This window comes from Hemitrygon akajei, chromosome 3 (genome assembly GCF_048418815.1).
Source record: "Hemitrygon akajei chromosome 3, sHemAka1.3, whole genome shotgun sequence".
Classification (NCBI taxonomy): domain Eukaryota; kingdom Metazoa; phylum Chordata; class Chondrichthyes; order Myliobatiformes; family Dasyatidae; genus Hemitrygon; species Hemitrygon akajei.
In genome coordinates this window covers 80,820,806-80,835,499 of record NC_133126.1, presented here as the reverse complement: position 1 = coordinate 80,835,499, position 14,694 = coordinate 80,820,806, and the positions used below count along the sequence as shown (strand labels likewise).

Here is a 14,694-nt window from a genome sequence, read left to right as displayed (position 1 = left end):
TGCAGTCTCTTTTGTGTAACTGGGATATTCAGCATGGTGGAGTGCTCAAATTAGCCAGTACAGACAAAGATTATATGCCTATGGTGGGATGTATTATCTTGCCTTACTGTCCAGTCTTCAGGTAATTGAGTAGGTTTTTATTTGGCAAGAAAGTACAGTAGATTTTTTTAAACCGCAGACACTGGAAATCTGAAACAAAGAGAAGCCATAAGAGTAAGCAGCGCCTGTGGAGAGAAAAATAAAGTTAACGATTCTGGTCAAGGATGGTCCATCAGGATTTGCCCAGCATCAATGGAAGGTCCCAGACCTGAAACATTGTTTTCTTTGTCAGAGATGCTGCCTGGCCTGATGAGAGTATGAAATAAACATTTCCACACCTAACATTAGAAGCAATACGCGTGCAGACTTTAGCTGCAGTCATTGGGCTGTCCAAGCTGGGGAGGGGCTAAGACCTCACCTGACCCCATTTCATGCAGTCCAGTAGCAGCACTTATCATCTTCGCAACAAGCTTGAAAATGAGACAAGTACCGAGCCATAAGCTTCTCTCTCAACGGAAGGGCCCAACTCCACAGCAGACATTGCATCGGAGAGGAGTGAAGGGGTTGTTAAGGAATACCAGGTGAAATCCTGGCTTTGTTTTTAACCAGGGGACAGGCATTACACTGGCAAAGTTGTCTGGGATGGACTGAAAAGGGGGAACAAGCTCTTCTGCAAAAGTAGTACCAAGGAAATCATTTGTAGGTTAATTTCAAGTTCTGTTGTTGCCAGCAGGATCATCGCTGTGTTGTACTTTTCAATCAAGGTACTCTGTTTAAAAGTCCCTATAAAATGTCTTAAAACATATAAGGACTCCAGCCAACATCTGATTTATGTTCAGGTTTTAATTTTCTGTTATGAAGTGTTGAGAGATCTTTGTTTAAGGACTAGAGGGGCCATTGACTGAATTAAATGCCTTGGTAACCGTAATCCATTTTTTTTTTGGCTAGTGAATGCAGACAAATTACATCAGAAACCTGCAACAGTTATGAGACTGAGGAATTCTCACTCCCAGCAAAAATATGTATTTGTATAGCAGCCAGCTCATCTAAATGGGTCAGAGGTCACAATCGACACAAAGGGACTGCTGCAGTTGGCAAGACAAATCGAAGGTTCAGAAATATTCAGCTGCGACTCACAGGAGACAGCTTAAAACCAACTACCCTTCTACAAAAAGGTCCTTCAACAGACAATTAGTATTTCTCTTTGTTAAATCAAAGTGATCTGGAGGCTTATTTATCAATTTCATCAGAAGGGGAATACAATGGAGGCAACGTTCCAACCTTACTTAATAATAATTTGATTGTGGAATCTAAAATCACGCTCCACTGCAATTCCAAGTCGTATTCCAATGATGGTGTGATCGTGCACACAGTACCTGCAATAATCGTCAGCATTTCACCATTTCTGATCACTTTCCCTTAGAATATTTAATGGTGGATAAATAACCACAGACCAGCACCTCATTTCACTTCAAATTCTACAGTCTTTACGATCATAATCTTAAAGCATAACCAAGCACTTGCATCTGAAAACACACAGGGTACTCAGTGATGTCCACACGCTCAGCGTTCATATCTAACGCTGGCTACTGTGACACTGGATTATGAGTAAAGAGCAATTAACCATGTCTGAAGCCCTCATTGGGAAGTTCATGGGCAAGGATAAGTTTGGATTGTGATGCCTATGATAGTTTAGAAGCCTGTTGCCATCACAGGGTATGGCCAGGTTCTTTGTGAGCAATGTCAAAGTCTGCCAATTTAAGTCCCTTCAGTGGAGGTATGGTGGCAACTGAGGCAAACAAAGTGCTCAAGTGCCTTCTTTACTCAACCTTCTTTTCCTTCTGTCTGGTCATAAAGAGGCATCAGCTTCCCCAGAGCTGGGTCAGAGAGGGCTTCTGCCCCTTTCAATAAAAACTTCACTGTTTTTCACTCACACTCTTGGAAGAGCAGCAAGACTGCCGAAAGCCCAATCTTTGTCCTGAGTAACAAGCTGGTATGAAAGGCGCAGGAATGCACCTCTTTTAAACATCTACATAGGCTTCCCCAAGAGAGAACCAATTGCACTTTCTCACTGAGCAAATGGGGAAGCTGGCTTGAAGGATGGGTAAGAACCCAGAGGTGACCAAATGAACCATTTATCCCTGTTCCTCCTTCTTCACTTCCTTTGGGTGAATGCCCTGTTGTACAAGGTTGGAAACCTGTCAAAATGGATGGTTTATAAGAGTTGCAAGTGATTGGCTCTCCTTTGATTGGTACCACAGAAACCAAACCAGGCCTGCTGAGATTCTCCAGCATTTTGTGTGAGTTGCCTTGGATTTCCAGCGTCTGCAGATTTTCTCGTGTTTATGATTGGCACCACAGAAACAGTACTGCTGAAGTCTAATTATTAGACAGAATTTTAGAGCATTTCGTTCTCCTTTCTAAGTCTGAAGTGAAACCACTCACCTTGCTCATGGACTGTATGCATCAGGATTCAAATCTGCAAAGCCCAAACTCGCATTAGCTGAACAATCCTACCCTTTGCCTCTGTGTTGCAGCAGGTCCAATAAATGGCAGGGTGTATCTTTTAGACAGGTTATACCAATAGTGTATCCCAGTGATGATTACATATAGAAGGACAGCAAGATGACAATTTGGAAAACGCTTCCTTAAAATAAACCTGTGTTGTGAACCCATGAGAAAATGAAGTATTGATAATGCCATAATGTTGACCCAAAGTGTGTGTGTGATTGAATGTGTGGACACTTACGAAGAGCAGTAGATGTCATGATAAATGTCTTGAACCTAAAAAAAAAGAGAGATACCCTGTCCACTGGTTTACTGTACCATCAGCTAACTCAGGCATTTTATCGAGGTTTCACAGCTCTCCATGGCCATAGCCTTGGCTGAGCACACACAGAATGCTGGACTGTTTTGACGTGGCAATCCCGCAGCTTATGATGCACGAGCCTTACACACTGACATTGCTGGACAGCACTACAGCTCCACGGCAGCACTGGAGAGTCGGCAACCGCGTTGCAATGAAATCCGTGACAAAGGGCTACCAGAGGCTGCATCCCAAGGGAGCTACTGAAGCTGGCCTACCTAGCAGGCAAGCTGCTGTAATCTGACCAGTTTTGGAGGGACATGTTATGTGTCTGTGCAAGTCCTTAATGAATGACGCTGTCCCCTTATGAATCACAGCCCCACACTATCCTACACCTCGGTAATCGGCTTCCCCGCATGCCTGTACAAGTGCACCGGTCCCTTCACTGGCAACCCAATCAAGGTCGGCCTTGCAGCAGTCGAAAGCATCCCTTGCATCCTTACCTCAGCGACAGAGCCCTCTCGCCTGGTGTCTGGAGGGTTGTGGAGAATGGATCACTGGGAGTACTTAAAGAGGAGGTAGAGAATTGTTTTTAAAAGATCAAGGGATACAGCACCTCTCTCCAATTTGCATCTCAACCACAGTGCCCAAAAGCCTCGCAACCCGTTCTCCCCTGCAGGGAACCTATCTTCACGTCTCACCAAGTCAGCTTCACACTTCGAAAGCTGCCAGCATTTGATGACCTGGACAGCACCTCCCCTTCAAGAGATGCATTCCAAGCTTACTACAACTTGCCCCTCATCGTATTTAGTCCCGTGCTGGAATGCCCAGGTAAGACTAACTGAACTCTGCAAACATTAGCAGGGGAATGATACTCTTATTACACTTTAGACTTTAATTCCAGGCCTTGCTCCTTGTACTCTTCCTTCACTTTAGTCCCCATAACTTTTCCTCAATGAATTCTTCACTGAAGACAGTCATTCTGCTTTTAAAATGATATTCTGTTTCCAAAATAAAAATAAGGTCCCTCTCCACGTTCCCTCATCATTTTTGCTGCTATAAATGAATCCTCACTTTACTTCTGATGCCAATGAACTTTAAGCCTCATTAAATCTCAGCTATGGCTGTAACTTTTTCTTAAACTGTCCTTCACGTTGCTAACAAGTCCCTATTTTAATGTCAAGCCAGTGGTACTTGTGAGTCAGTCAGGACTGGACATGACCCAAACTGATCTTGTCAGGAGTGAGAAGTCTGGCACCGTGGAATGACTACAGCTCTATGACGATAGGAAATCGGGAAATAAAGAGCTTTCACCACTGAAATGCCAGCCAATGATCCCCGTTGGTTGTGTGTGGAGATGAGAATCAGAAAAAAAAAGCAGGAAAATAGTACGTTGGATTTAAAATGAATGCAGATTTGATAAAAGAGTGGCATCAAAAAATGAAGAGAAAGAGAGTGGTTGTAGGGCTGAGATTGTCGACCCTAATGAGTGCTGACAGCTCAGTGAGAAGCACATGAGACAATCTGCTCTCAAAGTGTTATTCTAGTAAAAGAAATTTGTACAGTAAACATGCCTCTCACTGCCAAATCTCGTTTACTGGTGTGCTGTATTGTCCCTCACTCGAGCTCCAAGGTACAATTAATGAGCTAAGGAGGGGGGAGGAAAAAAAACGTTTTGCCTCCCTCCTTTCTGCAGGTGCATTCAGATAAAGCAGCACTGTCTCAGCGATGATGCCCACCCCCACTCCTGCTGCAAAGCCAGATCCCAAAGTAGGCTGTGCAATTGTGACAGGGCGGCCTTTCCATCCCACAAGCTGCCTACACATGCAGCTGGGAGGCTCTCCAGCTCCCTGCCATCAAAATTCAAAGCCTCTTTCTGCCTTTCAGATCTGATTGACAAATTCACTGTTGCAGGGAGAAAAAAAAAGTTAAAATGTGAACAATGTTGATCTTCACCCCTATTATTGCTGACTTTTCAGAGTTCCGTATGGTAGCGCAGTGAATGGAGCCTGAGACATAGGGAGAGAGAGGGGTTAGTGGCGGGGGGGGGGGGGGGGTGAGGATGCAGCAGCTTTAAAAGACTGCAGTCAATAGAAGAGTTAATTGTCTGAGGTGCACAATGCGTTTATTCTGAAGACAGAACAAAGAGCCCCCTCTCCTCACTGCCTCTGTGCGCTCTGTAATTCCATGTGTAATACAACTTTAAACAGACCATCTTAACCTTGCCATTGCATTGCCTCTTAACGTCTATGGTTATAATATGGGCACGGGATTACCACAGCCAAGACAAGATGTTCCATTATGTGAAGGGGTTTTGATAGATTAAATGGTGAGAAGCATTTTCCACTGGCAGCAGGGGTTGGGGGGTGCAGAAAGGGGGTTACTAGACGGCGGAGCTAACTGGTGAAAGATCCCAAGGGCACCAAGGGGATATTACACAGTCCAGTATTATGATCCGGGAAAATAAAACTGGCTGAAAAGTTGTTGGAAGCAGATTTAAAAGCAACTTTCATTTTAAAAAAATTGGATGCTGACCTACAATATGAAAGCGTTCCTGGGAAGATTGGGGAAGAGGAGAAAATGGAGCCAATCAGATAGCTCTATTGCAGTGCTGGTTCTGAGAAAATGGGCCGAATAGCCTCCTCCTGTGCAGTGCAATTCAATGACTATTACACAGCACAAGTGGTGCAAAACTGTTACTCTAGCTCGTCAGCAGTGAGAACCCTGATGAAGTTTCCATTAAAAGCTGAGCAGTAGGGGCCTGCCGAGGTCCTCATACCCTGTCCCGATGAGAGTTCTTAGTTCCACAACTTGAATAGCAAATATGCATCTCACGATTTGCCCTGGTTGTATGAAACATCTCTAGTGACGGACTATTTAGCCCAGCTGATCTGTATCAGAGTTTATTCAACTCAGGCCTCCATCCTACCATATCAGAGTGTTCCTCAATGCCTTTTTCCTCATCATGTTAAGGTGCTTGGAAGTAGGTACAGAGGAGATGCCAGGGGTAAGTTTTTACGCAGAGAGTGGTGAGTGCGTGGAATAGGCTGCCGTCGACGGTGGTGGAGGCAGATACGAAAGGGTCTTTTAAGAGATTCCTGGATAGATACATGGAGCTTAGAAAAATAGAGGCCTATGGTAACCCTAGGTAATTTCTAAGGTAGGCACATGCTTGGCACAACTTTGTGGGCCGAAGGGCCTGTATTGTGCTGTAGGTTTTCTCTGTTTCTATGTTTTACCTGGCTTCCTCTTGCCCCTGCAGACTAGTGAATCAGACCACCAGCCCCACCAGCCTCCCGGTGCATCTACCCAGATGAGGGGGAGAGGGGGAGCATTTCTACCCATCAGTGTCTGAACCTAGCTCCCCACGATGAGTGCCCTTCAGTCCAAGGCTTCTCTGCTATCGAGAGACGAGTGAATGGGAAGGAATCAAAGGGACTGTTGAACTGAAGCAGTGTGGATCGCAGCCAAAAAGCAGGAAGATTGTGGGAATGTGGAAGGTACAAAGGAGACCCACGTGTGAATGTAATGATATTCGCCTGTGGTCAGAGTCTCTTGGCACCAAGCAGAGATAAGCCACTGAGAAGGGGATGCTGGAGATCTAACTACTGCTTGCATGCCTCCCAGCCATTTTCTGAGGAGAGCCTGCCAGACTGCTTCTCAAGCCTTTGGGTTGACCTCATTGTCTCCAATTCCACAAGTATAGGATTCCAGTCTAGCTTCAGAGTACCAGCAGACAGAACCCAGATTTTTGGAAGCCTGTCCAGTGTTGTGGCACTTTCAGATTTACCCCTCTTTAGCACTAATTTCCTTTCTCCCAACCCCCCCCAGCCACCCCAGCAGGGAAAGAAAGCTCCCTATGGGATTGACCCTCGCAGGAAGACCTTTCTGCCACAAGGTAAGAGGTGTCGACTAAACTGCCCGTCCCAACAAAGAAGGTGTGGGATGCAGGGTGAAAAGAAACTTCTAAGGTCAGGCAATATACATACAGCAAATGAAACATTCATTCAATTTCTGAAATCAAGATCAGTTTTATACTCCACATTGTGTTGTTTCTCCTGCTTTTGGTTTGTCCAACCAACTACGAACAACAAGGGAAAATTCTGAAACTTATTCCCAGTCCATTTTTGGACAACACAAGCTTCCAACCATGAACACACAGGTAACAAATAGACTCTACCCTGCCTTTAACAAACTGCAAAAAGATGAAACTGTATACGAATAAATTTTCACAACACAAAGATGATTAAGAGCTTCAGTGCAAATCAAAAAGTAGAAACACTGATAAGGCGGTGGGGCGGGAGGAGAAAAGAATAGCAATTAAGTTTCAGCTTGTTGGATGAGCGGGGGTTCTGCTGGCTGAAGGCTGAAACATTTGAGCAGTTGGCCAGAAGCCACAAGGTCGTTCGGCTCTAAGAGCTAAGGATGCCTGCCAATCACATTCCCTTCTTCTGCACAAAGGGGGGCGGGGGTGCAGATGTCGCCCAGGTACCAGTGGCAGCCAGATGTTGAAGCACTCAGGAAAAGGGGGCAGCAGGAAATCTGAGGGGTACAACTCTAGCTGCACCGTCAGCTACCTCCTGCCACCGGAGCTGGGGAAGGCCCGGTGGGAAACCACCTTGCTTTCTCGTAGGCTATAGGACATCGTGCAGCTGGGAATGAAAGGTGAGGGGGGTGGGGTGGGGGTCAGAAGGGAACAGGGACAGCAGCTTGAATGAGGGAGGAGAAAATGGTCAAGGTGTGAAGAATCCATCACCAACAAACAGCCCAAAAAAAGGTCAACTAAAAGCATAGTCCAATGGTGTATCGTGCAGTACTCTGCACAGCTTCTGAAAATTATTCTCAAGTAGCAGGGGAGGGTATCTGACCCATCATTTCTGTGGCACTTCATTGGACTAAAGAGTTGATCAATTCTTTTCAATAGAGACAAGCTTCTTTCTCCCACTGAAGTATTCAGACGATTCCTCTTAAAACTTGCAGGATCTGTCACCACCATCTTTTCAGACAGCACATTCGAAATACCAAGATCTTGCTGTGCAAACAGTCTCCTCAGTAGTAATCTTCAAATGCTGGGATAAACTGCTTTACACCAAATGCTCTTCTGAAACAAGCATGGATTAAGGAGGGAATATTTACCAGAATCAAACTGGTTCACCTGTGGAGATAACTCCAGTCAGCGTCAGTCTGAGGCAGGAGGACTGCTGGAAGTGTGGGGAGAAGAGTGCATGGTAGAAGGAAACAGTTCATGCAGATCACGATCTGCCACAAAATACTCACTATCTGCTGATTTACTATTGGTACATTACTAGGAGCATGTCTGGAGCTGGAGCCTAGAAATGAACCAGGTGTATAAAGGGAGCAAGAGGCAGGAGCTCCCAAGGTCAGGAACATGGGCTGGTCTGCAGATGGAATGCTTCTTCCGAGCTGGTGCTTACGTAGAAGCTCTTATACCCCTGGTGGGGCTGACCACTGCAGGCCATGGCAACTTTGGTGAGACTGCCAGCTCCACTTAAAGATTAAACATTAGCTTTATTTGTCACATGTACATGGAAACATACGGAGAACCGTTTGCATCTACCACCAACACAGTTCGAGGATGTGTTGGGGGCAACTCGCAAGTATCGCCAACATAGCATGCCCACAAATGACTAACCCTAACTAATCCAAGCATCCTGGGAACGTGGAAGGAAACTGGAGCACCTGGACGAAACCCAAGCCGTTGCAAGGAGAAGCTACAATTCCTTTTCAGAAAATGGAGGGAATTGAACGCTGATCCCTGCCACTGGAAAACATTACATTAGCCATTATGCCACCATATCTACACTTTTGTTTTACCCACGGAAGTCTACTCCTTTTTCCCCTCCCAAATAACAAAGGCTGGGTGTTTCTGCCGTTGCGTGAAGCAGAGAAGGAGGGCAACAGGTTCAGCTGTCTGGTCCCCCACATCCATGTCCTCGACGTACATCACAACCGAGCCTTAGTGAATAGAGTCCAATGGGGCATTTTGCATTCAAGTTAATACCAGAACAGCAGCCCACCTCTTGTCTTCACAAGCTGAACAAATTAATTACCCCGTCTCAGCAAGACCGAGGAGCTGATTATTGACTTCAGGAAGAGGAAATGAGAGTCCTCATCAGAGGACCAGAGATGGAGAGGGACAGCATCTTTAAATTCCTCAGTGTTACCATTTCAGACGACCTGTCCTGGGCCCAGACCGTAAGACCAATTACAAAGCAAGGATGGAAGTGATTCTGCTTCCTTAGGAGCTTGAGAAGATACAGCATGACACCTAAAACTCTGGCAAACTTGTGCAGTGGAGAACATATTGACTGGCTGCCTCACAGCCTGGTATGGAAATGCCAATGCCCTCATATGGACAATCCCACAAAAAGTAGTGGATAAGACCCAGTCCCTCATGGGTAAAGCCCTCCCCATCACTGAGCACATCTACGCGGAACACTGTCACAGGAAAGCAGCATCCATCATCGGGGACCCCCACCACCCAGGCCATGCTCTCTTCTCACTGCTGCCATCAGGAAGAAGGTACAGGAGCCTTGGGAATCACACCACCAGGTTCAGGAGGAGTTATTACCCCTCAACCAACAAACTCCTGAACCAAAGGGAATAACTTCACTCAACTTCATTTGCCGCATCACGGAAAAGTTCCCACAACCTATGGACTCACTTTCAATGACTCTTCGTCTCATGTTCTTGATATTTTTGCTTATTTATTTATTATTATTTTATCCTTTTTGTATTTGCACAATTTTTTGTTTTTTGTACAATGGTTGGACGCCCATTGTTGGTGCGGTCTTTCATTGATTCTATTATGGATTTATTGACTACAGTCACAAAAAGCAAAACTCAATGGTGACATACATGTACTTAAGTAATAAGTTTACTTTGAACTTTGAATTGCCTGACACTTCCTCACTCTCCCTGCCCTGTGTCTCGCTCTCCCGTATTCTGTCTGCGCCGCGGCAGCAGCATGTGGAAATTATTAACAACCTTTACAAAACCCGGCCGAGACGGGAACAACATCTGGGGTCCTTGATAATTTTCTTCATTTTGACCACAAAACGAGCTGTTGTCCGGTTCTTTTCCAGCTTTCATCTTTGCAAGATGAGGATCAACAACATAGCATTTAAACGTCGGCCAAGACAATGCCCAAAGGGACCAGCTGTGGTATAAGTGTGCTTTAAATGTGGTGAATACAGATTTAGTTTCAAAAGGTTTTGAATATATCCTTTGGTGGGGTGGGGGAACAGCAGGATTAAGGGAAAGGGGAAAGCAGAAGGCCAAAGGGGCATTCATCTAAGTTACCTTGCTCTGTGCAATACAATTATTAAGAGGCCAATTTTCATCACAAGCAGAAACTAAATTGTTCAATAATAATAATAAGCTATAGATGGCAGGTGTCAAAACCAGTGGGGCCGCAATTATTCAATTCAACCTCAATGGATCAAGATAGTTATAGGAGGGCAGAACTTTAGTGAGGCAAATGTTGAAGGCAAGCTTGGAAAAATAATAAATGACTGTAAGTTGATTCAGATGTAGATGAGCAATCGATTCCTTCATTGCGTCCCAATGCAGGAAATTGTGCAACAGAAGAAGGAAAAAGAAACAGGATCTTCAGCCTATCTTCTCTGTGCAAGCAAATAGAAAAAAGGTCATGTTTGTGTATTGCGACAATCTGTGGCAAGTCCTTTACTTGCAGAGGGTAGCATCATTATTTCCTGTTGCCTTCCTTGCTTGCAGTCTACCTGCCATCAATATAGATCCAGTCAGGGAAATTAATGGTCTGAGCAATGTACAGTTATTGTCAATCGTTTTACCTCGTACGCTGCAAGGCAGCACAAACCGGGTCCTCCACAGCTTCTCATGTCAGCTGCTACTGTGCGTGTTAGCAACGTACTGAAAGAGTTTAACGACTGAAGGAAATAGAATCGGCCAATGACGGTTTCAATGGAAGCAGGGTACACGGATACATTAATGGAGGGAGCGATGCCCGTTCATTTCCCACTCAATGCTGCTGATACCGGAGAGTGGTGGATTCACCCTGCCACTGATAGAGAAAGACAACCTCTGCTCTTAAGTTTTTGACTCTCCAGCTGGCTCGGTTCTCTCATTCAGGTTGACCTTTTCGGATATCGTACATGCCAATGTACGATATTCAATTCAGCACACCTACACCAGCGCTACTGGACAAAATTGGTAACTGGTTCATGCAAGGAGAGAGCTGACAATCTGTACAAATGGTCTGCGTTCTCTTTGAAATGTCTGATCCCACAGCCAGCTCTACTGTCCCTTAATACAGTATCATCAGGAGCCACTGGAACTCCACCGGGAGAAAAGAATTCCAGCGAGCCGGTCACCTGCTGACATCTGAGAGCAGTTACTGCAACCCAGCTGCCGGATCCAACTCCCCAGGATAAGCACTAACAGTTCTCTTTTCAATTCTCCTCCCTCTCACCCTCAAAGCACTTCCCCATCCCGAAGGACAAATTTACAACCTGTACCGAGGCAGACAATCGTCCAGCTCGACAAGAGTTTTCTTTTATTTATAGTCCCAATATTTCTCAGAGGGCTTCACCTGTGTTCCGTCAGATGACAGACACCAAACATTTCTGGTCACATGGTGCTTCTGACCACAGTAAAAGGAAACAATTCCCCGGCAATTATTAAAACAATGCTAATATAGAAACAGGCACGTTCACAGCATGTACACTCACACTCACATTCACACGATTCATTTCAAACTCACATCACCGTACGCTGTGCTGTATTCCACGCAGAAATAACCCAATAATTCAAATTACAGTCCAGACACAAATGAACTGGCTGCACAGAGGCCTCTCCGCCAGGTACCAAGGTCATGCCACACACATACATCAAAATCATGCAACCAACAGTTATGTTCCACTAAGAGAGCCACGATGCAAGGAAGGGACACCAGTCCGTTGCCACTGTGTGCCAAGAGCAGCAAAACCCCTCCTTCTTGCACGACAGTCTAACTAGCGCCTGAGCATGCATTGTAAGTGGACAGGAGAAGGAAACACTGAAACAAATCAAAGAAGTTCAACTCACCTTTTCTGCCTGAACTGCTGGGGCCTGAGGGCTTGTCAGTTACTGAACCTTTGAAACGAAAAAAAAAGATCAACTTCATATGTGGAGGCAGCAAAACAGAGGAAGAAAAAACCGAGGACATCATAATCCTCACCCGCATGCAGACTAAACTCAAAGGAGAGAATTAATAGGCGATAAAAAAACCTGTGTTTAAAAATCAATAGATTATCTAATATATTTCAAAACCTTTCAATGCTCACTTTGAGAAGTCCTAGGGGTGTTCCTTAGAATCCTTAATAACACTATCAGAACTGATCTGGGGGTGAGCAACACGTTTACATCACATTTCCTCCTCCTTCTTCACAAGAGATATTAATCTAACCACTATACCTTAAAAAAGTGAATATTGCCATTAAGATGAGTGAAGAGGTCCTTGTATCACGGTCTCACAATGCAATTGCCACATCTGGTTTATTCTTTTTAAAACGCTCTGTTAAATACTAGATGTAAAAAAGCTAAACATGTCTTCAATAAACTGAAGCAGGAAGGAAGCCAACAGTTTGTCAAAGACATTGAATCCATAGTCAAACACTTCCAGCACTGACTGTTATCAGCAGCCCTGCTAAATACCTTTTCCCATCATTTCAAGACGTGTGTTCTTTTTCTGGTTCATGAGCTTTTTTGTTTTATTCATTTGCTAACAGGTAGAGATATCTGTTCAGCTCATCATCCCTGCAGTGGATAAAGGAATAACCATGCATCATCCCACAAGACCACTTTTCTCTGCAAAGCTGTAAATTTCTCATTCCAAAATTACTCTTAAAATGCATGAAATCCGCTCTATAAATACAACGAATGAAATGTCTCCCCTCACTTCCTCCAGCAAATCCTCTGCCAGTGACCTTGGGCCAATAACCTTTACATAACTTCAGCAGTGCTGTGGTCAGTTCACTGGTACTTACACCCAGATGGAGCCTGGTCCTGTTTGTGGGGACGGCACAGGAATGTAGCTCTGGCAAAACGCCATGTCAGCGCCAGCTGCTTGGGTTCAATTCCGCTGCTGTCCACAACGAGCTTCTCCGTAACTGCACGGGTTTCCTGCACATGATCTAGCTTTCTGCCACATTTCACAGACATACAGGTTAGTACATTAATTGGTCACATGGGTGTAATTGAGTGGTGTGGGCTCATTGGGCCTGTTACCATGCTGAATCTCCAAATAAGTAAATACTTATTCATTAAGCAGAAGGATTTCCTCTATCCTCTTGATCTATACCTCTCAGTGCATATCTTACACCTATCAGCCCTCCAAAGAAACTCACCTAACTTTTCCAACATCTCCAGGAGGACCAGATGGCATTAGAGCTAAAAATGAGACCTCGGCTTTCAGGAACCAAGTGAAGAAGTATTTCTACACACTATCAGTGGCTGAAATTTGGAAGAGATGCTAATTCTAAAGCTGGAATTGTTAGGATTTTGCTAACCTAAGATGTCGAGGTTGAAGTACGAGGGGTGATGGGGCAAAGGGAGTAAACAAAAAGCATTTTGTATATTGTGGAACAAACCTTGTAGATATAAACACCAGTTATTAAACAGAATGAGTGGAAATACCCAATTGTGAGCATTGTACCTTATACGCTGCATGGCAGCACAAAACTGGTTCCTCCAGAGTATCTCGTGACAGCTGCTGCTGTGTATGGTAAAAACGTACTGAAAGAGTTTAACAACTGAAGAAATTAGAATCAGCCAACAATAGTTCTCCACTCTTTAAAAGCAGGAACACTAGAACATCTATACAAGTGAAAGTTAAAATCATTACAGAGGAAAAGATAAATGCATAGATCAATTGAAAGGCATCACTCTGAATGGGGCCTGTTCTGAGTTTACCGGAGCAACCATAAGCATATACAGGTATCCATTATTCCTTGAATAAGTGACAGTGAACTCTCCAGCAATTGCACAGTACCTGAACACACTGGTGTTTGGTTTTTAACCGAAGATCCACTCACTGGCTTTCCATCGGGAGTAACACACCAACAATACCCTGTGAATGTGTGGCACTGCACCTGTTCAGACAAAAGGGTCACTTCAGTTACTGAGGCACCGAGTCTGCACCTCGGCCGATCTGGACAGATTTGACGGCGGGTGGGGGAGGGCTGTGGTGCAGGAAAGGCAACTTCAAAGTGAAATCAGCTTGGCGCTACAGCTAACGTGTTCTCAGTACCACGCTCCCTCTCTGCATTCACCTGCAGCTCTACAATTCCCCTGTGAATTAAAACAGTTCTTCCACGCCACCATTGTGAACATCCCAACTTTCAGTCCCCTTCTTCACCGCATTTAAGTTACATTTGACTCCATTTACACCGATAACTCCATGCCTTTCTCTTGCAGACAAGGCTAGTACACGTTACGCACACGTGGTGGCTGGCAAAGCTGCTGCCTCACGGTGCCAGGGACACGAGTTCAATCCTCACCTCCTGTGCTCTCCCAGTACATTGACCCCCGTCACCTAGTGGGGTGCCTGCAGGATAATTTGGCTCCTTCCCACGCCACAAAGACACTTTGGGAGGTGACTGTGGGCAACTGTAAATTGTTCCTTCTGTAGTTGAGTGCTCCGATCTTGGGGAAATGCTCAGGTGACGGGAAAGTGGCAGGATTCGAATGGGATGAATGGAAATGGGCGGTTTACGTTGCGTACTTGCACCTGGACATCCATGGGGCAGAGAGTGCAGCCAACCACCAGTCCTTTTTAGCAAAGGGACATACATCGACATGTGCTCTTG

At 45.1% G+C, this 14,694-nt stretch overlaps 1 protein-coding gene across 6 annotated transcripts in view; it reads right to left on the bottom strand.

Moving 5' to 3' along the window:
* smoc1 (SPARC related modular calcium binding 1) overlaps window positions 1-14,694 on the bottom strand; it is a 239,103-nt gene that overhangs the window by 168,737 nt on the left and 55,672 nt on the right. For all 6 annotated transcript variants that reach the window (XM_073040224.1, XM_073040225.1, XM_073040229.1 and 3 more), the window contains exons 4-5: window positions 13,878-13,977; window positions 11,933-11,980 (exon numbers count right to left, since the gene is read on the bottom strand). In XM_073040224.1, the coding sequence (XP_072896325.1) occupies window positions 11,933-11,980; window positions 13,878-13,977 (148 nt within the window). The remainder of the gene's footprint in view (window positions 1-11,932; window positions 11,981-13,877; window positions 13,978-14,694) is intronic.